Source organism: Cynocephalus volans, chromosome 6, assembly GCF_027409185.1.
Source record: "Cynocephalus volans isolate mCynVol1 chromosome 6, mCynVol1.pri, whole genome shotgun sequence".
Taxonomy (NCBI): domain Eukaryota; kingdom Metazoa; phylum Chordata; class Mammalia; order Dermoptera; family Cynocephalidae; genus Cynocephalus; species Cynocephalus volans.
In genome coordinates this window covers 95,709,106-95,732,899 of record NC_084465.1, presented here as the reverse complement: position 1 = coordinate 95,732,899, position 23,794 = coordinate 95,709,106, and the positions used below count along the sequence as shown (strand labels likewise).

At 62.5% G+C, this 23,794-nt stretch overlaps 4 protein-coding genes across 8 annotated transcripts; 3 read left to right on the top strand and 1 right to left on the bottom strand.

The window, feature by feature from the left end:
• The first annotated feature begins 120 nt into the window (after positions 1 to 120).
• Positions 121 to 10,682, top strand: FBXL16 (F-box and leucine rich repeat protein 16). Its single transcript, XM_063101254.1, has 6 exons — positions 121 to 181; positions 7,675 to 8,321; positions 9,010 to 9,518; positions 9,767 to 9,851; positions 10,203 to 10,266; positions 10,470 to 10,682. Exons 2-6 carry the CDS (start codon positions 7,689 to 7,691, stop codon positions 10,616 to 10,618), a joined length of 1,440 nt encoding a protein of 479 aa, XP_062957324.1. The 5' UTR covers positions 121 to 181; positions 7,675 to 7,688; the 3' UTR covers positions 10,619 to 10,682.
• A 2,782-nt stretch (positions 10,683 to 13,464) lies between these two features.
• WDR24 (WD repeat domain 24) lies at positions 13,465 to 19,135 on the top strand. Of its 2 annotated transcripts, none has more exons than XM_063099032.1 (9): positions 13,465 to 14,651; positions 15,719 to 15,896; positions 16,049 to 16,721; positions 17,484 to 17,602; positions 17,680 to 17,801; positions 17,896 to 18,000; positions 18,090 to 18,427; positions 18,591 to 18,775; positions 18,877 to 19,135. In XM_063099032.1, exons 1-9 carry the CDS (start codon positions 14,171 to 14,173, stop codon positions 19,025 to 19,027), a joined length of 2,352 nt encoding a protein of 783 aa, XP_062955102.1. In that variant the 5' UTR covers positions 13,465 to 14,170; the 3' UTR covers positions 19,028 to 19,135. The 2 variants fall into 2 exon arrangements, with proteins under 2 accessions (XP_062955102.1, XP_062955101.1); XM_063099031.1 differs by having other exon boundaries at positions 18,859 to 19,135.
• Positions 19,136 to 19,162: 27 nt separating this feature from the next.
• JMJD8 (jumonji domain containing 8) lies at positions 19,163 to 22,156 on the top strand. The gene is made up of 9 exons (XM_063099036.1): positions 19,163 to 19,476; positions 19,558 to 19,656; positions 19,872 to 19,920; positions 19,995 to 20,091; positions 20,170 to 20,238; positions 20,330 to 20,449; positions 20,529 to 20,596; positions 20,675 to 20,809; positions 20,890 to 22,156. Exons 1-9 carry the CDS (start codon positions 19,250 to 19,252, stop codon positions 20,968 to 20,970), a joined length of 945 nt encoding a protein of 314 aa, XP_062955106.1. The 5' UTR covers positions 19,163 to 19,249; the 3' UTR covers positions 20,971 to 22,156.
• STUB1 (STIP1 homology and U-box containing protein 1) lies at positions 21,013 to 23,568 on the bottom strand. Of its 4 annotated transcripts, none has more exons than XM_063099035.1 (7): positions 23,169 to 23,565; positions 22,458 to 22,656; positions 22,204 to 22,369; positions 21,925 to 22,012; positions 21,694 to 21,750; positions 21,487 to 21,603; positions 21,013 to 21,364 (listed from the first exon to the last, which is right to left on the bottom strand). In XM_063099035.1, the coding sequence occupies exons 1-7, from the start codon at positions 23,325 to 23,327 to the stop codon at positions 21,284 to 21,286; spliced, it is 867 nt and encodes a 288-aa protein (XP_062955105.1). In that variant the 5' UTR covers positions 23,328 to 23,565; the 3' UTR covers positions 21,013 to 21,283. The 4 variants fall into 4 exon arrangements, 2 of the variants coding, with proteins under 2 accessions (XP_062955105.1, XP_062955104.1); XM_063099034.1 differs by having other exon boundaries at positions 21,013 to 21,409; positions 23,169 to 23,562; XR_010023834.1 differs by having other exon boundaries at positions 21,277 to 21,364; positions 21,902 to 22,012; positions 23,169 to 23,568.
• Positions 23,569 to 23,794: the final 226 nt, after the last annotated feature.

Sequence of the window (23,794 nt, the reverse complement as noted above, 5' to 3'; positions counted from 1 at the left end):
CGGGGAGCTCCTCTCCGGGCGCAGCCGCGGGAGCCCGGCAAGGCCGGGGCTCGGGGCGCGGGTCCAGCCGGCCAGTCGCCCACCGCGGCGGCCTCCGCGCTCGCCCGCGCCCGTGCTGGGCTCCCCATGACGGGAGGTCGCGCGGCAGACGGCGTGGCATGAACCAGGAGCTCGGGCCGAGGTAAGGTGCGTGCGCGGGGCCGGGCTGCGAGGCGAGGAGGGCGCGGGCCGCGCCACCGCGGCGGCCACAATGAGCAGGGCCGGGGTGGGGGCTTGAGACTGCGCCGCCGCCGCCCGGGAGAGGCTTATGTAACCGCAGCCCCTTCCCCAACTCCCCCGCCCGCGGCCACCGGGCTCCGGCCCTGCCAGGCCTTCCGCAGTCCCTGGTCCCAGTGGCCAGCCTGATGGAGGCCTGCTCCCCACCGGCAACCCGGCGGGTCTGTGGGTCGGTTCCACCTGAGCCTCTGACGGGAACAGCGGCGTCTTGGGGGACAGAAATTGCAGCACCAGCCCCCACCCCGCCGGGCTGGGTGAGGGCCTGGACTCCTTGCTGGGCTCTGGGCTCCCCTCCCAAGCTCCACGCGCCCCCGGGTCAATGTGTCAAGCGTTATATACAGTTAAACCCCGGAAGGAGCCATGTGGATGTGTGGCCTGGGGGCTGGCCCTCCCTTTGACACCTTCTGAACGTGGGGCTTGGATAGAGGGAGGAGGAGGAGAGGGGAGAGGGCTGGCATGTTCCTGGTTCTGGAAGAGGAACTGGGCCTTGGCCAAGGCTGGACGGCCTCAGAAGGAGAACTGAGCACCCTGACATTTACTGGGGAGGGGTCTTGTGTCCTCCCGGGAGTTTGGGTGGGTGGGGAGAGTCCTCCACCCATCACCCCAGGAGAGAAGGCCTGACTGTTGGAGTCTTGGGAAACCACAGCCCAGCGGTCACTCCTAGCCCCTCCTGGCCTCTGCACTGGGCAGCCTGATCTCTGCAGGATGAGCAGATGGCAATATCGCTCCACCTGCCCCCCTCTCACAGGCCCCTCCCGCACACTCTTCTCGTGTCAAGCCCACTGACCATGGTCAGCTTAGGACTTCCTGGTACTTGGCTGGACCCAGGGCCCCCTCTCCCAACCCACCCCCTCGACAGGGTACTGGACAGTAGCCTCAGAGCAGAAGGCCTGGGCTGGGCTGGGCTGGGAGGCTGAGGGGGTTGGGGTCACCCAGGCCAGGGCAGAGACCTGATGGAGCCTGGCTGGACTTGCCAGAGGTGGCCATGGGGCTGGGCCAAGAGCCATCTGGAGGGAAGGAAAATTCAAGGCCTAGCTGTAAACACGGGCAGTGAAGAGCAACCCCAGGACTCAGCTGCCCCGTGCCTGCCACCTCCACTACCCGGCTCCCCTATCCCAACCACCCCTCACCTTGGGCCAGGCCTGTGAGTTCAGCACCTGCAATGCTGAGGACATTCATCAGCCAGACTCTCCCCTGCAGCTCACACCCACTCCTGGGGCATCTTTCTCCCACAGATGAGGAAAATAAGCAGCCCCCTGGGGTGGGGGGAGCCTGGGGCCCTCGAGCCAGCTAGACATGGGCCCAGAAAGCCATGTATTGCTGAGAAGCAGGGACATCCCACCCAGACGTGGAGAAAGGCTTCTCTTGGCTGGCACTGCTTAGCCACCCACAGACCCCGTCTCCCCACACATGGGAGCCCACTGTTGTGCCTTGGGCTGGTGCAGGGGTGTGGCAGCAGACAGCTCTGTGGGCCAAGGGGGTGGCCCAGAGCCTCCCCCACCAGCAGTCCAGGAGGAGCCAGCAGCTAGTCCAGTGGCAGAGGGAGGGTGCAGGCCACATCCCCTCACTTGGTAGGAAAGAGAAGGAGGATGAGAAGCAGCTGCCCAAAGTGGTAGGAACGAGGGGCCCAGGCCTAGGCCTTGGGAGGGTTCGTGTTTCTTAGAGCAGGAGGTCAAGAGGAGTTCTGGAGCCCAGCGTCCAGTCCCACATGGCTGAGCTGCCCTCAGCGTAGCCTTGGGGCCTCAGTCTGCTGGAGCATCAACATGTGTGTCTCTCTCGAGGCCCACATGCCCCTGAGGCCAAAAGTGTCCCCTTCCCACAGCCCCAGTGCACCCCCAGGAGCATCGTGAGCTGGGGGCGGGAAGGAGCCCTGCTGTTGTGACACGTGCAAAGTGGTAGGGATGTGAATATGCCTGAGTCACGGGCTGTCATGGGATGTGTCAGCCTGTACTGTGTCCCCAATCTCCAGCTACCCTGGTTATCACCTCAGTCCCTGGGGCTGCTCTTGCAGACTAAGCCAGATGGGAGTTTTCAGCTCCACGGCAGGCAGGAGGAACTGGTCAGTGCAGGTTCTCTTGGGGCCAAGCTGCCCAGCATCCAGAGTGGGCTGCATCTTGGTCTGATGCTTACAGAAGTGGGGGTGTCAGAGATGGGGAAAGAGATCCCTAAACTGGGGGCAATGAGAGGTGGGGGGGTTCCTGGGCACCCTTCCAAAAGAGGGCATCCCAGTGGTGGGCATTCAGTTTGCAGCCTCCGGAAGGAGAGCAGGGCATAGGGCATGGCAGTGCTGGGTGAGAGCATTCTCAGAGAGACCACCAGCCCAGGACCCAGGCCAGGAGAGCATGGGGACCTGAGCAGGCAGAACAGGGCAGAGCAAGGAGCCACAGGAAGTGCACCCTGGCCTGGGTTGCCTGGATCCTTCCACCTAGCCTGGGCATTGGGAATCAGACAGCTTTGGGGTCATTCCCAGCTTTGTGCAACTTCTGAAACACCTCTCTGAGCTGTGCTTTCCCCACTCCTGGCCAGGCAGTGTGTGAGGACTTCAGACCAGTACTGGGGGCACAGTGCTGGGAACAGCGAGGCAGGACCACCCACTTCTCTCCCTCCCGATCTCTCCTGTCCCCTTCTCCTAGGGTCAGGCCAGATTATGGGGGATGGGCAGCTGGCTTCTTTAGCCCTATAGTTCCTGAGGGGGGACTCAGCCAAAAAAGAGATGTGAGACATTCTCTTCCCGAGGGTCTGCATGTTCCAAGGCCCCGGGTCTTGAGATCCCTTTCAGTAACTCTGGCACAAACCCAATCCCAACCCCAGTGGCCTCCCTCCCCTGTGGACGGCAGCAACTGTCACACCAGGATTAACTTCCTGAGCTACATCTAAGGAGGTCACTGACCAACCTCCTCTTAAATCTGACCTGTCTTCCATCAAGCATCCTAGGCACCCCTTTCTGCATGATCTTGCTAACTGGGCTGCCGTCTCTCGCTCGCCTATCCATTCATTCATGCATGCATGCATTCATTCAGCTCGCACTCAGAGGCCACGCAGCCATGGTGCCGTCTGTACTCAAGGAGTCCCCAGGCCAGGGGGCGAGGCAGACAGACAGGTAGACAGTGATGACAACCCATGTGATGAGTGAGCCACTGGCGATGCTTTCTCAAGTGCTGGGGGTCCCAGAGGAAGAGACAGGGGCGGCACTCAAACTGAGAGGGGAAGGATGGAAGGGAAGGAGCCTGCAGAGTTGAGGAGCACGAAGGCCTGCCAAGCAGACAGGAGGACCAGCCTGTGCCCAGGCAGAGAGGGGTGGGGCTGTGGGTCAGGGCTGGGGGGTCTGGAAGTGAGGCTGTGAGGCAGACTTGCTGGCCTCAGGGCCCAGTGACTCACTCGCACAAGAGGCAGCTCCTCATGCAGCCCCAGCATGGCCAACTGTGGACTGTCAGCCTGGAAGCCACCAAGTGCTGGGGTCTTCCCAGGAGCCCCCCAGGGCCCCACCGTGCTCCTTGGGTTCATGATGGCCCCGATGCCTCATGATGAGTCCTCCCAGGAGAGCACAGAGGCCACGGCCAGCTCTCCCTGGTTGCACCCTGACCCAGCTCTGGCTCATGCTGACGAGGACAAGACGATGGAGGTAGCAGCCACTGCCTCCCTCCTTCCCCTGGAGTGATCCCAGGAACCTCGGGCTTCTCTGCAGCCTATCCCAGGAGGGGACCTCCCCCAGAGTTCTGCTGCAAACTGAGACACAACACGCCAGGCGCTGAGGCTGAGAATAGTGCGAGCTTGGCCATCTTTTTTAAAAAGCCTCTTTCCCAGTATTAGCTCCTGAGGAGCTTGTCCCTAAAGGGGGAGGCAGCCCAACACAGCCCGCATCTGCCCCTACCTCTCCTGGCAGGACACTCCAAGCAGGTCCTCCAAGCTGTACCCGGTGAAACGAAGACAGTCACAGGTACCAAGTGGGGGCGGGAGGAGTCTGTAAGCCATGGGGACCAGGCTTCTTGGTCGCCATCTGGCCAGATGGGTGGGGCCAGGGCCGGGCGGACCGGCCCTTGTTTGAGCTCCTCAGGGACCTCTTGCCTAACTGGCAGGAAGACCTCAGTCTCCCTGTGAGCTCAGCTTTCTTCCAAAGCTAGTCCGGCTGGAATGTGAGGAGCAGCCGGAGCCCAGCAGGACATTGGACACAAGGATGGGGAGCAGTAGGGCTGCCCCTGTTGGGAGACAGCTCTGACAGGGGTGAGGGAGGACGCACAGGCAGGGCGCTGCCTTGTGACCGTGGATGGCGACATGGGATGAGGGGCAGCTGGGTCTTGGACACACCCCCTCCCAGGCTGCCGGACACCCACCTCAGCCTGTCCCCTCCCACCTGTGCCTCTCAAAGTCTGGCCTGTCCTCCGAGCTCGCCCCTGAGCCTGGGGTGCAGGGCTGGGACTGTGGGCGCTTGCAAACGTGAGTTCCGGTGGGGGACAGGAAGGGAGCACGAGTGCCCGGGGCATCCACGTGCATCCCCCAACCCAGGCGCTCCACGTGCACACCCGTGGCTGGGAGCGTTTTCAACCTAAATCGGCGCCGTTCCTGAATTATTTCTCCCCCGGCGCCGCCTCCGCCGCCGCCTCCAGATCCTGGCCTAACGGGCGGCTCTCCCCTCCCCTCTCCCCCGCCCCCGGAGCCCTTCCCTGCCGAGCTAGGTTTGCCCAGGCCGTCCCCCGAGCGCACCCCCGCCGGGCGCTGTCCGCGGTGCAGCCGGTAAGGGTCTGGCCCCGAGCGCGCGCGCGGCGGCTGGCGCGGCCGCTGTCCGTGGTGCTGCGCTCCGGTCTCCGAGCCGGCCGGGGCGGGCCTCGTCTGCGCGGAACGGCGGTGAATCAGGGCGCCCGGGTCTGGGGAGCAGCGGGCACGAAGGGGATGCCGGCTGGGGCTGCCTCTCCATCCCGGCACAGTCTCTTCCCTCGACCCAGGAATGGAGGCAGTCCTGGGCCTCATCATGTCCTCCAGGAGCACTGCTGTCCCACCACAGTCCCTTCTTCCCTGTACTGGCAATCAAGGAACTGGGGCAGCCCCATGTCAGGCCTCTCCCGCCACTGTGGGCTAACTGTAACCCCTCGGAGCCTCAGATTCCTTATCTGAAAACTGGGGTAATGATAGTGGCCACCCTGCTACAGCGCCACTGTGAGATTAAATACATGGTTATCCCAGCAGGCACTCGGCAAGCGTGGATGTGGGTGTCATAGCAGCAGCCATGTGCACTTACTACTTCCTGGTCGCGAACACGTGTATGGGCAGCCAAGGCATGGGAGCTGCCTCTGGCCCCACAACCCAGGACCCAAATGACACCTTTGGGGAGTTGGAGAGAGGGAGCTGTCATAAAGGGCCCAGGGTGGACTGTCAGCAGCAGGGGGGTCTCATGGGTGCCAGAGCAGGAAGGCCTTTGGACCCAAAGCTGGGTTGGCAGCTGCAAGGACCACATGTTCTGATGAGACCTCTGGTCCCAGCCCAGGTCTACACCCCCTCCCCGGATATGGAACACTGGAAAGGTTGTCCTGTCCAAGGCATGGAGTCAATGGGGGCACGATGCTGGGAAGAGCAGGCAGGACCTCCCAGTTCCCTTCCTCCTAGTGGCTCTTGTCCTCTTCCCCTTGGTCTGGACAGATTCTGGGAAATGGGTTGCCAGCTTCCTCAGCTCTGTAGCTACAGAAGGGAGACTCAGCCAGAAAGCAGACAGGAGCCATTTTCTTCCTGAGGGTCTGCATATTCCAAGGCCTACCCCAAGCCTTGGGAGGGTGTTGGGAGCCTTCTTAAGCACCCCCTTGGTGGCTCAGTGTGACCTCCAGTAAAGCCACAGCCCGTCTCGGCCAGGCAGGAGGGAGAGGTGGAGGCTGGGAGCTATTTTGCCCCTCTTCTGAGACTGTGGGGCAGGAAGGCAGAGACCTGCATGTAGGCTTCAGGCTCAGTCCTGGAGTCACCGACAGACCAGAGCAGGTAGATCCTGCTTTGCCCTTCGGTCTGGCCATGGGGCTCAGAAGTGACCCCTGTGTCGGGCCGGCCCGTGGCTCACTCGGGAGAGTGCGGTGCTGATAACACCAAGGCCCCGGGTTCGGATCCCATATACGGATGGCCGGTTCGCTCACTGGCTGAGCGTGGTGCTGACAACACCAAGTCAAGGGTTAAGATCCCCTTACCGGTCATCTTTTTAAAAAAAAAAAAAAAAAAAGAAGTGACCCCTGTGTCATTTTCTAGCCCTTTCTATGAGCTGTGCACTGTGCTCAGCCCCTTCTCACACACCGTCACCTCCCCAGGCTTCCAGGTGAGAAAATTGAGGCTCAGAGAAGGGAAGTGGCTTGCCATGGCCACATAGCCAGGGTGGGATCCGTTTTGAATCGAAAGCATATGACCTTGAAGACCCAAGTGCTCCGCCTCCTCACCAGATGTTGGGGTGGCGGTGGGCAGGAGATCTAAAATGCGGAGCGAATGGTGGCACTGTGAGAGTCCTACTGCCCCTTCCTTCCATGGCTGTCTGTGTCCAGTGCCCTCTGCCACCCACTCACAGCCTTGGAGGCCTGAGGGCAGGAGCTGGGGAGAGCAGTGGTCTTAGCCCCACCCTGTGGGCAGACGGGCTCAGCCTGAGGAGAGCCTTCCACATGGCCTTCCTCAGCCAGCTCTGGTCCAAACTTCAGCTCCATCCCTTGCCTGGCCAAGACATCAGGCAAGCGATTCACCTGGCTTCAACCTCAGTTTCCTTATCTGTACAATGGGTACAGTTATCATAGCATCGTTTCATTGGGTTGAGCAGAAGATTAGAGAAAGTATGTGTCCAAGGCTCAGTGCTGGCACCAGAGTAAACCCTGGGAAGATGCCTGACCTTTCTTTGGGTAGATTCTGAGCCACAGGACTTCCTGTGGGTGCCGAGATTCTCAGGAGCTGGAGTGTGAATCTCAGATAAGGCATTAGAGCCCCTCCAGAAAGCCATTCAGCATTCTGTAGGGGAGGAGCCAGGAGCCTCCACAAGCCCACTCCTTCAATTTCCAGCCCTGCCTAACGGAGGTGGGCCTGGTGGGCACTGATAATGGGCATCAGAGTAGCAGAGGTAAAAGGAGCAACCATGGTCTTCGTCTCTCTCCGCCTCTGTTCACTCATCTGTAGAAAGGGAATCAATACCTAAGTGTCAAACAATGTCCATAAGCAGTGCAGGTTCTGAGAGCACACAGAAGGTGCGCAGTGAGCGCCATGGTCATGATCAGTCTGCCCTCCCGTTGCTGCTCACAGTCAGGGAGGGAGAGGCACACAGTCAGATCCTTTCTGTCGGTGGTTCTGGGAATGCCATGGGAGGGGATGCCCAGGGATGGGAAGGAACCCAGCTGCACCCCACCTCCCCAAGAGAGCAGCAGACTCACTCCCCCTCCTGGCCCCTGTCCGCAGAGTGTGCGAGGAAGATGTCGAGCCCGGGTATTGACGGCGACCCCAAGCCTCCATGCTTGCCTCGAAATGGTCTGGTGAAGCTACCAGGCCAGCCCAACGGCCTGGGTGCAGCCAGCATCACCAAGGGCACGCCAGCTGCCAAGAACCGCCCCTGCCAGCCACCGCCCCCACCTACCCTCCCACCACCCAGCCTGGCTTCCCCTCTGCCCCGGGCTCCCCTGGCTGGGGGCCCGTGCCCCCCAACAGGTGGACCAGCCTCAGCTCCAGCACCTGGATCACTAGCAGAGCGGCCAGTGCTGGCCACGGACGAGAAGATCCTCAATGGCCTCTTCTGGTACTTCTCAGCATGTGAGAAATGTGTGCTGGCCCAGGTGTGCAAGGCCTGGCGGCGCGTGCTCTACCAGCCCAAATTCTGGGCGGGCCTCACGCCAGTGCTGCACGCCAAGGAGCTCTATAATGTGCTGCCTGGGGGTGAGAAGGAGTTCGTGAACCTGCAGGGCTTTGCTGCACGAGGCTTTGAGGGCTTCTGCCTGGTCGGGGTCTCCGACCTGGACATCTGTGAGTTCATTGACAACTATGCTCTCTCCAAGAAGGGCGTCAAGGCCATGAGCCTCAAGCGCTCCACCATCACCGACGCTGGCCTAGAGGTGTGCCCCCATGCCGGGGGGGGGGGGGGGGAGGACCAGGCAGCTGCAACTCTGTGGGTGTGGGAGAGCATGAGGGACCCAGAGGGAGCTGAGGGTTGCGCAGGTGCCCTGAGAAGTATCGTGGTGTTGAGTTGGGGGAAGCAGGACTGGCTACATAATTTGGGAGACCTAGTGCAAAGTGAAAATGTGATCCCTTGTTCAAAGAGGATTAAGAATTTCAGGACAGCGACAGCAATAACGGTTAATTAAGTGCGAGGCCCTGCCTGCCCGTAAAGCTTGCCTTGGGTGGGGAGGATGCTGGGGGGAGGTGAGGGGCAGCTGGGGAAGGGCCCCCAGGTACAAAGGTCAGAGGAGTAGCTGGGCAGCCAGCCTTGTCCCCAAGAACTGGACTCTAATCATTCAAACCAGCTGCTGTGCACACTCGCTCTAGATGGGCCCTGGGCTCCCTGGCCCTGTGCCCTGCCTCTTCTTTAGGAGTGTTGTTGAAGAGTAAAATGCACTCAGAGTTCACTTGATGCGTGTTTACACAGCCTGCGCTGGAAAGACCGCCGCTCCCTGCTTCCTCAGAGCGCTGCTTCCAGCCCATCTCGTGCAACCCTCGCCATGCCCTCGGGGGAGGGGCCCGACAGGGGAGAGGGGAGGGGGAACCGAGGCCGGGCGTGCCCTCTGACCCCGCGCCTGCCCGCAGGTGATGCTGGAGCAGATGCAGGGTGTGGTGCGCCTGGAGCTGTCGGGCTGCAACGACTTCACCGAAGCCGGGTTGTGGTCCAGCCTCAGCGCGCGCATCACCTCGTTGAGCGTGAGCGACTGCATCAACGTGGCAGACGACGCCATCGCCGCCATCTCGCAGCTGCTGCCCAACCTGGCCGAGCTGAGCCTGCAGGCCTACCACGTGACGGACACGGCGCTGGCCTACTTCACGGCGCGCCAGGGCCACAGCACGCACACGCTGCGTCTGCTGTCCTGCTGGGAGATCACCAACCACGGCGTGGTCAACGTGGTGCATAGCCTGCCCAACCTCACGGCGCTCAGCCTCTCGGGCTGCTCCAAGGTCACCGACGACGGCGTCGAGCTCGTGGCCGAGAACCTGCGCAAGTTGCGCAGCCTCGACCTCTCGTGGTGCCCGCGCATCACCGACATGGCGCTGGAGTACGTGGCCTGCGACCTGCACCGCCTGGAGGAGCTCGTGCTCGACAGGTGCGCGCGCCCCGAGTGAGGGGCGGAGCTCCAGCGCGGTGGGCTGCGCCCTCGTGAGCAGGGTGCCTGACGATGTCCCTCCGGGTGGGTGGTGCCGCAGAGGAGTCGGAGTGCGGGCGGAGCCTGCTGTGGGTGGGCACATTTGGGGAGTTCACGCCGCGGACCTCCCCGGGGAAAGGAGGGAGGGGCTGGAGCTGGGGGCGGGGCGGGATGATTTGAAGGGTTGTCCCCCTCTGGTGCAACCACAGGTGTGTACGCATTACGGACACCGGCCTCAGTTATTTGTCCACCATGTCATCCCTCCGCAGCCTCTACCTGCGATGGTGCTGTCAGGTACCGGCCCTCCACGGCTCCGGGGATTGGGAAAAGGCGCGGGAGGAGGGGGGCGCCGGGAGAGCCCCGGTTCAGACAATCCGCAGACCTGCTCCCGGCCCCACTCAGATCCTGCAGGAAAGTCTGGGATCCCTCTGCATCCAGCTGCGGACCTGAGTGGAACTTACCGGGTCCCCGGGGCCCTCAGCGGCACTTCCCGGCTGCCTCCTGGCTCCGTGAAGGGCTGAGAAACCCCCGTTTTGAACCCTGCCTCCTGCCCCTCCAGCAGCTGCATGCCTGTGGCCTGACTGGAGGGTGCTTTCCCCCTCCCTGATTCCCAGCGGAATCGTTTATTCGCCTCCCCCCGCCCAGGTGCAGGACTTCGGGCTGAAGCACCTCCTGGCCATGAGGAATTTGCGTCTCTTGTCTCTGGCAGGTGAGACCCCCTGCCTCCCTCCGGGACAGTGACCACCCACCCCCACCCAGTCCGGCTCTCCCAGCCCGATCGGAGTCCCGGCGCAGATTCGCACCTGGCGCTGACTCGCTATGAGCCTCTCCCCGCCCCCACCCGGCCCGGCTCCTCCCGGAGCCCCTCGGCCGCACGCGCTGAGCCGCCGCCCCGCCTCCCGCCCGCCGCAGGCTGCCCGCTGCTGACCACCACGGGGCTGTCGGGCCTGGTGCAGCTGCAGGAGCTGGAGGAGCTGGAGCTGACCAACTGCCCCGGGGCCACTCCCGAACTCTTCAAGTACTTCTCGCAGCACCTGCCCCGCTGCCTCGTCATCGAGTAGCGCGGGACTCCTCCCGGGTCGCGGGAACCCGGTCGTGCTCCGGGCGGGGGGCGGGGCGCCGCTGAACCCCTTCTGTAGACCCCGCGCCCGGGGGAGCCCCCGCGCCTCAGGCCCCGCGCCGGAGGCGGAGCGAGCCGGGGGAAGGCCCCGTCCCCCGCCCCGCTCCCGGCCCCGCCCCGGGCAGGGGGACGGTGCGTGGAGCCAGCTCCACGCACGCACGCGCACTCGGGGACTTTTGTGCATGTCCTTCGTGCCCGCACTGCACGCCCGCCCTCCACCTCGCCACAGCCGCTGCCATCTCTCGCCCGCCCGCTGCGGGGCGCGGGGCTCGGCCTTGGGGGGCACTTTGAGCCCGCCAGACGGCAGCCTTCGCCGCCTTCCCCTCCACACCCCGCTCTCTGTCTCCCCGCTGTACCCTTATCCTGGGCAGGGCCCAAAGGGACTCGGGGTGGGGGGGGCCGGGTCCCCCAGGACACAGGGGCCCGGAAGAGCCCCAAGGGTTTCCCGCATCTTCCACTGCACCGCGCCTGGAGCCCTCCGACGGGTGCGAGAGGAAACAGGCCACCGCCAAAGCCATGGCCCACTGAGGAGCCCAAGTCCCGCCCGTCCCCCGACCCCCCATGCCAGCCTGACCCAAACGGCCTCCCCTGTTCCTCGCCGCTGTGTGGGGCAGTCCTGGTTCGTCCCCCCACCCACCCGACCTAGAGGTCCTTGGACCCTGGCCAGGCTGGGACAGAACTGGCGTGGGAGTGGGGTAGAGTGGCTGACGACTACCTTCGAATAATCAACATTAGCCCAGCCAGCTCCAGTCAGTCTCCACCCAGAGGTGGTACAGGCACTTTGAGAGACCCCAAGCTGGAGCCACCCTCAGGGCTGTCAGGCCTTGAGAGCAGCCTAGGTCAGCCCCTGCAACCAGCTGGGCTCAGGCCTCTCGGCACCACGCTTCACCCTGGGCGGGTCTCATCAGATGGAAGCTGCAGAAAGGGGCCCAGCTAAGGGTCAGGATCAGCACCGACCAGCGACTCCGATCTTCCAGTGGCCAGCACATCCTTGACACCCCGAGGAGGGAGGGCTCCTTTCTAGCCCCCCCTTCTCAGCTTCCCAAACCTCTGCCTGCCCAAATGGGTTCTGACCGTGTTTTGTCCGATCCCAAGACATTTGGAAGTCCTGGGGGATGCTGGCACATCTTGGCAATTGCTGAGGGGGCTGGGACCCCTGTCCATCCCAATCTTGAGCCCCAGGAGATACAGCACCCACACCCAATCTTGGGACACCCCCATCTGGTTGGAAGAGAGTAACCAGTTTCCAGAGAGCCAGAGAGAGAGAGAGAGAGAAAGTGAGAGAGATGCTGTTGAAGCAGAGAATTGTGTTCAACAGCCCAAAGATTTCCCGCCCCTGGAGTGCCGGCTGGGGAGGCTCCAGGGCTGAAGTGGTCAGGAGCCAGTTTCTTCAGCCCCTCCTCCCCACAGCCCCTGAGTCCGGTGGGGGCAGCTGTCCATTTGCCCAAAGTATTAATACAACTGAAGCTGTGATATTTCCAACGACTGTAGGAGGAAAACTTAAGGGGAAAAAGGAAAACAAAACCAACCAACCCCTAAAATCATTTTCTTATTGTACATAACGACCTCATTCTCCTGTATATGCGGAAGATATAACCTTATATTTGGTAAGTGTTTCTTGTGCTATTTTATCACGTGACCTGTTTATAAAAATATATATCAAAAAAGTTGTAAAAACATGCGTCTGAGTTGTTTGGATCATCGGACCGTCGCACGGGAGGGTATATCTGCCTTGGGCAGCCCAGGTATCTGGCTTCTCTGCACTCTCGACTCATCAGATTTATTCCTTCTTTCAACAAACATGTGGAGGCTGGGTGCCACTGTGCCAGACTGTGAACTCAGCAGTGACCAACAAAGACGGTCCCTAATCTCCCCCTGCTTAAAGGGGGAGACGAGCCACTAAAGCCATCACACATAACGCTCTTTCGAAACATCTAGGATCTAACCCACTCTTCCAGAAAGGCAAAACTCAGCTCTGTTCTCTGTACAGCGTAACTGACGCTGAGAGAGTAACGAGCGTGTCCTAAAAGATTACGCAGTGCTCCAACGACAGACCAGGACTCACACCTAGGAGAGAGAGGGAGGCTGAGAGAAGGCCCCTGATGGAACAAGTTCTGTCAGGTCCTGGAAGTTCGGTGGGGGCCAAGAAAGGCACGACACTTCCCCCAGTGGAGCTCACACTCGTGTGTGACGGCAACCAGCACACGAAGGAACAGGCCGTGACGAGTGCCATGGAGGCGACAGTGACTGCAGAGGCCCCGTTACACGTGATGTGGTGGCAGGGAAGGCCTCTCTGCGACGGCGTGTGGGCCGCATCCGAAGGGGTGAGAGAGAACGCGGCTGCAAAGAGAAGGCGCGGCGCGTGCGGAGGCCGGGCGGGCAGCCCAGGCGGAGTCGACACCAGGGGGCTCCCGGGCCACGCCGCGGCGAGGCGCGGGAGGGAGCGAGGAGCCGGAGAGTAATCGAGGGACGCGGGCTCGCTCAGGGACGAGCGGCATTGCCGACGGACCCGGGCTTAGGAATAGCACTGGGGTTAAATGCTGTGATTAAAAAAAAACAATCACGTGGCAAACCACCCAGGAGGGACGGAGGGCCCAGTGCGGCGCGCAAACTCCTGGAGCAGTCCCCAACTCCGTCCGCGCGGCTCCCTGACGCGGAACTTTAACAGCCTGGGCGGGAACTCGAGCCCGCTTCCGGCGGCGAGGGCAGGAGAGAGAAGGACCGCTTCCGGCTAGGGCGGGAGAGAGAAGGACCGCTTCCGGCGAGGGCGGGAGAGAGAAGGGCCGCTTCCGGCGAGGGCGGGTGGGAAGAGCCGCAGCACGCCTTCAGTAAATGACTGTAGTGGCCGCGGAGGGAGAGGTTTCCGGCCCTTCCGGCTTCGGCCCCGCAGCCGCCGCTCCGTGCTCCGTTCCGCCGCCGCCGCCAGAGCCCTCCTGTTCTTTAAACAGCTCGATCCTTGAAGCCCCTCTGCGCACCCCGCGCCTCAGTCTCCCGATCCCCTGGACGCCTTTAGCCCTTGGGCCGCCTCCCCTCTCGTCCCCGAGCCCCGCCACCTTCACAGGCCCCCAGGGCTGACCGCGTGGACGGCGGGAGCCGCCTCGCTCCCTTGCTGAGATTGGCTGACCGAGGGTCCAGTGGCCCAGAGTTGTCTGATGGGGGTATGGAGAGACGGCCTGGGTTGGAAATGACCCGGTAGGTTCCTCCGGGGAAGTCAGACAAGGGACTGACCGGCTTCGGGGCAGCCTCGGAGCCCTCTGACTCTCCAGCCAGGGTGATGAGCTGGACTGCTCGGCTCCGGTGAGTCTGAACTTGTCTAGCAGACTGACTGGCTGACGGACTGTCAGACTAGTCCCCCAAGACGGACCAGCCCATGCCCAAGCAGTTCTGGGGTACCCAACTGCTTGAAAGTTGAAAGGTCTGAACTGACAGACCCACCCAGGCTGACCAAGCCAGCTCACTTCAATGACCTCCTGCCCCCACAACCTGTGCAGCCATGGAGAAGATGTCCCGTGTGACCACGGCCCTGGGTGGCAGCACGCTGATGGGCCGTACTATGCACTGCCACTTGGATGCACCGGCCAATGCCATTAGTGTATGCCGTGATGCGGCACAGGTGGTCGTGGCAGGCCGCAGCATCTTCAAGATCTATGCTATCGAGGAGGAGCAGTTCGTGGAGAAGCTGAACCTGCGTGTGGGTCGCAAGCCCTCGCTCAACCTGAGCTGCGCCGATGTGGTCTGGCACCAGATGGATGAGAATCTGCTGGCCACAGCGGCCACCAATGGTGTGGTGGTCACATGGAACCTGGGCAGGCCATCCCGCAACAAGCAGGACCAGCTGTTCACAGAACACAAGCGCACGGTGAACAAAGTCTGTTTCCACCCCACTGAGGCCCACGTGCTGCTCAGTGGCTCCCAGGATGGCTTCATGAAGTGCTTTGACCTCCGCAGGAAGGACTCTGTCAGCACTTTCTCGGGTGAGGCCCACAGAGGCAGGACGGAGCAAATGCATGTCTCTGCAGGCATGGCCTGCCCATGCAGACTGAGAAGTGAAGTGTTCCATGCATCGGAGGCCCTCAGATGCATTCCCAGAGGGCTTCCTGGGGCAGGAGCAGCCAAGCCAGTGCTGGAAGAATGAATGGGTGGGCATCAGTAGGGGTGGGGCAGGGGCAGGCCTAGATGAGAGCAGTGTCGGTGGGGAGAGGCAAGAAGTGTGACCAGCAGGAATTGATACTGGGTTGGTGGTGGGGGGCAGGGTAGAGCCCTAGCAGACTCACAGCTCACCTGGGTGGCCGGGCAGAGGCTTTGCTGTGCTATCCCCACTTTCCTAATCTCACTTCTTCCTAACAGGACCAGCTCCTAGTAGCTGGCTGTGAGCCAGCTCTCACTTGTCCACCTTGGCAAGACCAAGTGAAGCACAAGACAGAGCCCTCAAGGGCCTCAGAGAATTTGGGGACCTCTTAAGACAGATGGGGAGCTGCCTGTGCTGGAGAAGGCCAGGCACTGCCCCTTCAGGCTCTTGATGTGGTGGTCCACCAGGGTGGACCTGAACCCTGAGCTCTCCAGTCCTTTAGGGCTGACCTGGTGGCTGCAGCTGGAGATGAAGGGATTGGGCAGAGACTGGGGTACCCGCCTCAGTGACTCCTTGGGCTTCCCCTGGGGCCTCAGTGCACCCAGGGGAGTGTGGGCAGATGGCCACGTAGGGCTCTTGTTCTCATAATGCCCAGATGCCACATCCTGACACTGGTTCACAGCTTTGCCCAAGGACTGACGTAGGATGCAGAATCCAGGGAAAATCAAGGCCCAGGAATTGGTGTCAAACACCACCCGGTGTCCTGCTCCCCAGCCCAGGCTTTTGTGTTTGCTCTGTGTGGTCACTCCCCTCTCCTGTCCACCCTGGGCAGTCCTTGAGGATGTCCACCGTACCCTCTGGGACTGCTGGCCTGGGCCACAGGCAGGTGTGTGACATCATTCCCCAACTACTCCGAGGGCTCTTCCCTCTATGGGCCCCTGACCTCTCCTTCCATTGACGTCCTGCCCACAGGTCAGTCTGAGAGTGTGCGGGATGTCCAGTTCAGCATCCGGGACTACTTCACTTTTGCCTCCACCTTCGAGAATGGCAATGTGCAGCTCTGGGACATCCGGCGGCCTGACCGATGCGAGAGAATGTTCACGGCCCACAATGGGCCCGTCTTCTGCTGCGACTGGCACCCCGAGGATAGGTGTGGTGTGGGGATGTGGGTGGGCAGTGGGGCTCACAGAAGGCTCTCGCTGCCTCCAGACCTGTGAGACAGAGAGTGGGCAGCACAGGGCTGGGCGGTCCCTTCTGTCCCAGGAGAGGTCACTGAGGGATTGGGTGGGGCCCCCCCTGCAGGGGCTGGCTGGCCACAGGCGGGCGTGACAAGATGGTAAAGGTCTGGGACATGACTACGCACCGCGCCAAGGAGATGCACTGCGTACAGACCATCGCTTCTGTGGCCCGTGTCAAGTGGCGGCCTGAGTGCCGCCACCACCTGGCCACATGCTCCATGATGGTGGACCACAACATCTACGTGTGGGACGTGCGCAGGCCCTTCGTGCCGGCTGCCATGTTTGAGGAGCACCGTGATGTCACAACGGGCATTGCCTGGCGCCACCCACATGACCCCTCCTTCCTGCTGTCCGGCTCCAAGGACAGCACACTGTGCCAGCACCTGTTCCGTGACGCCAGCCAGCCTGTGGAGCGCGCCAACCCCGAGGGCCTCTGCTATGGCCTTTTCGGAGACCTGGCCTTTGCTGCCAAGGAAAGCCTGGTGGCTGCTGAATCAGGGCGCAAGCCCTATGCCGGTGACCGGCGCCACCCCATCTTCTTCAAGCGCAAGCTGGACCCAGCCGAGCCCTTTGCAGGCCTGGCCTCCAGCGCCCTTAGCGTCTTTGAGACAGAGCCTGGTGGAGGTAGCATGAGCTGGTTCGTAGACACGGCTGAGCATTATGCTCTGGCTGGCCGGCCACTGGCCGAGCTCTGTGACCACAATGCCAGGGTCGCCCGGGAGCTCGGCCGCAACCAGGTAGGTGGAGCTGGGCTAAGGGTGCTCCGGGGCCATGAGCTTGGGGCAGGGGCTGGTTCCTCCGACAGGTGCACCCACATTCCACCCCAAGCTCAGTGCTTGGCTCTGGCCAGTCACACCATCAGCCCTTGGCCCAGAAACTGAGGGTATCAAGATCATCTGGGGCCCCAGAGAAGACCAAACCACAGGGCTGTCCTCTGTGGGGGTGAAGGTCTGGGGAGTCTTGTGGCTAAAGCCCCGTCTTCTGCCTCATTCTTGCTTTTGGATCAGGCATCAGGCCTTGCAGTGAGGTGCGAGCTGTCCCTGTGTTCCCCTATTGCTCCCCACGCCCATTTCCACTGGCTGTCTCCCAGTTCTGTGTCCTGTGCTGCTCTAGGATGGACACTGATGGGTTTTTTTGTTTGTTTTGTTTGGTTTGGTTTTTTTGTTTTAAAAAAGATGACCAGTAAGGGGATCTTAACCCTTGACTTGGTGGTGTTAGCACCACGCTCATCCAGTGAGCTAACCGGCCATCCCTATATGGGATCCGAACCCGTGGCCTTGGTATTATCAGCACCGCACTCTCCCGAATGAGCCACACGCCGGCCCGACACTGATGTTTTTGTCTTTCCTGTGGGTCTCAGTTTCCCCACCTAGGGTGGACTAGCACATGGGGTCCCTGGGACAGCTGAATGCTGAGGGTTTGTGATTCTGTCCAGGCCAGGGGGCCTGCATGGGGTACTGGGTGCCCAGGACCTCATGAGTGACATGTACCACTCCTAGGTGGCGCAGACATGGACCATGCTCCGGATCATCTACTGTAGCCCTGGCCTGGTGCCCTCCACCAACCTTAACCACAGCGTGGGCAAGGGCAGCTCCTGTGGCCTGCCGCTCATGAACAGGTAGATGCCTGGGCTGGCTCTCCCTAGAGGGTGGGACTGCTGGAGCCCATCCACCCATCTGCCCTTCCTGCCCTTAGTTTCAGCCTGAAAGATATGGCCCCAGGGCTGGGCAGCGAGACCCGGCTAGACCGCAGCAAAGGTGACACACGGAGCGACACGGTTCTGCTCGAGTCCTCGGCCACACTGGTCACCAATGAGGGTAGCTGAACAGCGGGCAGGGGGTGCTGATGGAGGTGGGGCTGCCACATCCCAGAGCGAGCCCCCCCTGATGCCCTCCCTCCCCTGCCGGGCAGATAACGAGGAAACTGAGGGCAGTGATGTGCCCGCTGACTACCTGCTGGGAGATGTGGAGGGCGAGGAGGACGAGCTGTACTTGCTGGACCCAGAACACACGCAGTGTGAGTGGGGATCTCGGGGTGGGGATGGGGTTGGAAGGCAGATGGAAGATAGAGGCTCAGACCCACCTCGCCCGGCCCCTGCCTCCCAGCCGAGGAGCCCGAGTATGTGCTGCCGCAGGAGGCCTTCCCGCTGCGCCACGAGATTGTGGACACACCACCTGGGCCTGAGCACCTGCAGGACAAAGCCGATTCGCCACATGTGAGCGGCAGCGAGGCGGATGTAGCCTCCCTGGCCCCCATGGACTCCTTTTCGCTCCTGTCTGTCTCGCATGCGCTCTATGACAGCCGCCTGCCGCCCGACTTCTTCAGCACACTGGTGCGAGACATGCTGCACTTCTACGCCGAGCAAGGTGACGTGCAGATGGCCGTGTCAGTGCTCATCGTGGTGGGTGAACGGGTACGCAAGGACATCGATGAGCAGACACAGGTGTGTGACCAAGGTGGGGTAGGGCCTCCCTGGAACACCTGCTGCCCACAGTCTCTGCATGTTTTGGATAAAAACCCAGGCTGCCGCCTCCCAGCCTGAGCCTGGCCAACCTCTGCCTTGCTGCCTCTGACTCCCAACGTGACCACCTCCCTCCCCCCACCAGGAGCACTGGTACACGTCCTACATCGACCTGCTGCAGCGCTTCCGTCTGTGGAACGTGTCCAATGAGGTGGTCAAGCTGAGCACCAGCCGCGCCATCAGCTGCCTCAACCAGGCCTCCACCACCCTGCACGTCAACTGCAGCCACTGCAAGCGGCCCATGAGCAGCCGGGGCTGGGTCTGCGACAGGTGGGGCAGTGGGGGAGAGGTAGGTGGGGGTCTGCAGGCAGGCAGCCCTGGAACCCCCAGTTGAGGCACCTTCCCACCCGCAGGTGCCACCGCTGTGCCAGCATGTGTGCTGTCTGCCACCACGTGGTCAAGGGTCTGTTCGTGTGGTGCCAGGGCTGCAGCCACGGCGGCCACCTGCAGCACATCATGAAGTGGCTGGAGGGCAGCTCCCACTGCCCCGCAGGCTGTGGCCACCTCTGCGAGTACTCCTGACTGGGCCTGCCTGCCCGCGGTCCCCGCAGCTCCGTAGGAACTGCGCTAGAGGCCTGTGAGGCTACACTGGCCTTCCTGACCTGTGCCGGGGTGGGGGGGCAGGGGCTTGTGTACCAATAAAAGCAGCGGAGCCGCTGTCGGGGCTGCTGTCACCCGCGCGCCGCGCGCCGGCCTGTCGAGCGCCAGGAGACGGGTGGGGGCCTTCGGGCGGGTGATGTCGCTATGGTGACCGGCAGGGGCCTTCCGGAAATGGCACTTCCGGGGCGGGTCGCGGGAGCCCACTTCCGGGCCGCTCCGGGGCCAGCCGTTGCCTCGACGACGCGGAGTCCAGCGCTGCGCGGCAGGCGGGGCGGCGGGCTCATGGCGCTTCTGCTCCGGGCGCTGGCCACGCTAGCGGCGCTGGCGGCGCTGTCTCGGCCCGGCTCCGGGGATGCGGGCGACGGGGGGTGGTGAGCGGCGCCGGGCGGGCGGGGACGCGCGGGGGTCGGGCGGGCGCGCGCAGGGCAGCGCTGACGCAACTGTACCCGCAGGCGGCGGGGCGGGCCGGGGGCGCCGGCGGCCGTGGCGGAAGAGGACCGCTGTACCGTAGAGCGCCGAAGCGACCTCAGCTACGCCGAGTTCGTGCAGCAGTACGTGCTCCCTCCCGTGCCGGCCGCGCCTGCGCCCCGAATCCACAGCTGCCTCGGTCCCGCCTTTGAGGCTCGGTCCCGTTTGACCGTCCGTGTCACGCCTTGGTTTATCGGCCCGTCTGTCGGGACCTACCGAGGCCACCCGCCCACGACTTCGAGCGGACGCGTGGCGGCGGGGTTGGGGTGGGCTGCGATTGTTCCGCCTTTCCTTCTAGTTACGCCTTCCTGAGGCCTGTCATTTTGCCGGGGCTTACGGATAACTGGGTGAGTGCTCGCCAGACCAGGGCAACTCTCGCCTGTGCTGCGCCCCACCACTAAGCTTCTGCCCACCTCTGCAGAAGTTCCGGGCCCTGTGTTCCCGCGAAAGGCTGCTGGCCTCGTTCGGGGACAGCGTGGTCCGACTGAGCACTGCCAACACCTACTCCTACCAGAAAGGTGAGCTGCCCCCATCTGCTTGCCAGCATCTTGAAGGCAGGCAGGACCAGCCAGTCCTGACCAGCCCTTTCCTTGCAGTGGATCTGCCCTTCCAGGAATATGTGGAGCAGCTGCTGCATCCTCAGGATCCCTCCTCCCTGGGCAATGGTGAGCCAAACCTGGGCAGCAGTGGGGGGAGGGGGGCACTTTGGAGTCTCCAGGTGCCAGGATCCCTGGTTCTTGTTGTCTCTGCTGGCAGATACCCTGTACTTCTTTGGGGACAATAACTTCACTGAATGGGCATCACTTTTTCGGCACTACTCCCCACCCCCATTTGGTCTACTAGGTACTGCTCCTGCTTACAGCTTTGGAATTGCAGGTGAGTGCTACTTGGGACCTGAGGGTTTGGGGGCTGCAGATTAGGTTTAGTCACGAGCTGTTTGTGACTGACCCCGCAGGAGCCGGCTCTGGGGTGCCCTTCCACTGGCACGGGCCAGGTTACTCGGAGGTGATCTACGGCCGTAAGGTCAGCACAGGGCAGGGGCTGAGGCTTGGGGCTCACTGACCACAACACACAAAGTGACCTTGCTGCTCATACCCCCAGCGTTGGTTTCTCTACCCACCTGAGAAGACACCACAGTTCCACCCCAACAAGACCACGCTGGCCTGGCTCCAGGACACGTACCCAGCCCTGGCGCCATCTGCACGGCCCTTGGAGTGTACAATCCGGCCTGGTGAGGTCAGTGGCTGGCAGGAGGGAGCCAGGCCAAACCAAAGGGCTCCCAGCTAACCCCTGTGCCCCACCCCCTTCCGTGCCAGGTGCTGTATTTTCCTGACCGCTGGTGGCACGCAACGCTCAACCTCGACACCAGTGTCTTCATCTCTACTTTTCTCGGCTAGCCAGAGCAGGCGACTAGCAAGCCTGTCACATACCAGCACATGTCCATGTAGCACTCACAGACTTTATTATAGGGACAGTGGTGGCAGCAGCAGCTTCAGTCCAACCCACCCTCACCTGCTTTTCCAGCTCAGGGGGAACAGGGGAGGCCCGTAGCCCAGCAAGGGCTATGCTGAGATGGGGAGCAGTCCACAGCCCAATAGCAGAACTGAAGGGGTGGGGCCCAGGGACAGACTATGTACAGGAATTGGGGGCTTCTACCCCAGTGCCCTCCTGGGCCAGGGCACTGGGCATACCAGGATTGGGGGCGGGGGCTCAGTAGTCCTCCACCCAGCCGTTTTCAGAGATGAATGCATCGATGACCTCCTTCATGGCCAGGTTGGGGATGAGCTGTTCCTGCGTTAGGGGGCTCCGAGTCACTGGGTCAAAGTGGCCCACACGCTGTAGTGATAACAGGATTAGAGGGCATTCAGTGGGCCCAAGGCCACAGTGTTGGTCCTGCTCCCATGGGCCCTCACCTGCAGGTGCTCCTCGATGTCCTTGCGGTCATAGGTGATGCCACTTGGTGTGATGCAGGGCTCACGCATCAGCTCAAAGCTGATCTTACCACACAGGTAGTCAGGGATGTCTCGCTTCTGTAGCAAACAGGGACAGGGTCAGGGACCAGGAAGAGAACACTGCCCCAGCCTGTAACCCACAGGCTACTTCAGGGAGTAGACACTCACCTTTCTCTTCTCATCCACCTGAGAGAAGAGCTCATCCATGTCCGCCATATACTTGTCCTACAAAAATTGAGCACTACATATGGGTGGGACACCCCATCTCCCTTCTCCATCCATACACAGACCCATCACAGGCAGGGGCACCCTCATGTCACACACACACAGGCAGGCTGGGGGCACCCTCACATCACAGACACGCACAGAGACCCACATGTGGGCCAGGGGCACCCTCACGTGCTTGGCCTCAATGCAGGCCTGCTGGGCCCGGACATGGCTATCGTCCTCGTCACGCTCGTGGTTCCGCTGGCACTCTTCCAGCTCCCTGGAGGTTGACCAGGAGCTGGTCAGAGATGGACCTGGCCAGATGTTAGGCCCCACCCCAGCCTCAAGGCTAATGTTCAGGCCTCTTCTCCCTCAATTTCCTGTTGGCCAGTGTTGGCCTTCAATAAACACTTGTGTTGGTGACTCAGAGTTAACCCAAGAGAGTGTGGCCTAGAGAGGGGAGGGGCCCACCTCTCTCGCTCCGCTGCAATGAGCCTCGTGAGGTAGGAGTGCAGCTCGCTCTCCTGGTGGATGCGCCGCTCCTCAATACTGTTCCAGCGTTTCTTCTTAGCAATGCGCAGGGCACTGGGGATGTCGTCCCCAAAGTTAAGCCGCTGCTCCTTGGCCAGGCTGTAGGCTGGGGAAACGGATGCTTCAGGTCACCGTCAGGCTGATCCACCCGCCTGATCCCAGGCACCCCTATTGCAGGCAATGTGTGGGCCCACCTCGTTGCAGGTTGGCGATGGCCTCGTCATAGCTCTCCATCTCCAGCTGGCACTGCCCCAGGAAGAAGTGAGCCTTCACGGACTGCCCGTCCAGCTCCAGGGCGCGCCGGCAGTCGGCCAGTGCCTGCTCGTGCTGCTGCATCTTCAGGTAGCACAGGGCCCGATTGGTGTAATACACAGCCACCAAAGGGTTCCGGGTCTGGGGATCAAGGCCGGGCCAGCCAGCATAAGGATGTGGACCCAGACTGCCCCCCACCCGGTGCCAGCCAGCTGACACCCCTATGTCCCAGGTTCTGTTCCAGCTTTGGTGCCCGTAGCCAGAATCAGGAAACTAGAGGTTTCTCAGTTGTCAAATCTCTGGGTTCCGAGGATCCGCAGAGGGTGGGGTCCTGGCCCCGAGTTGTGGCTGAGCCCACCCTCTTGACCCCAATTGGTTTGTAAAAGTAAGTTTCTCAAATCTGTGGAGATACTCTGCTTTGGGCCTGGAGACCTCAAGGAGCAAGGGGCCCCGGCCTCCAACCCGGACAGCCTCAATCGAGCTCCCCACCCGCCGGTTCGTCGGCAACCAACACTGGGCTCGAGAGGCCCGGCCTAGGCCCCTTTGGAGACGGCGGGGCCGCCAGGCAGGGGCCGTGGGTGCACGCGGGCAGAAGCCGGAGCCCCGCCTCCTCCCCTTCGCCAGCGCCAACCACCCGACGCGGGCGCACTCACGATGGCGCGGCCGTAGCAGGCCGCCGCCTCCGGGTACTTGCGGCCCACGAAGAGTCGGTTGCCCTGCTCTTTGAGCTCCTGCGCGCTCGGGCTCTTCTCGGGGCTGCCGCCGCCGGCGCCCAGCCGCGCGCCACCCTCCTTCTCCTCCTTGCCCTTCATGGCGCCGCGCGGCCCGGCCTGGGCTCCGCTCCCGGGTTCCGCGCCCGCAATCCGCCCCGGCAGCGCCCGCGACGCGACGCCGGAAATTCCGGTGCGTGCGGGACCGCGGAGGGACACGGCAGGCTTACAGGATGCCTGCGTCTGGAAGCCCGGGGCAGAGCGACGGGACTGGAGACGTCGGAAGTCAGGGGGTCGCCCGGGTCTTCGTTCCCAACGGCTCGGCCCCCCCCCCCCCCGCCGAGCCCCGCAAAAACTGACCGCGGCGGCCGCCCCCCGCGCTCAACCTCCCCTGGCCAGCCGGGGCCCCGCCCCGCGCTCACGGCCCCGCCCCCCGCGCTCAACCTCCCCCTGCCAGTCGAGGTCCCGCCCCGCGCTCAGGGCCCCGCCCCCAGCGCTCAGCTTTCTTTCAGCCGAGACCCCGCCCCACGCCCAGCCTTCCCCTGCCAGCCGAGGCCCCGACCCCACGC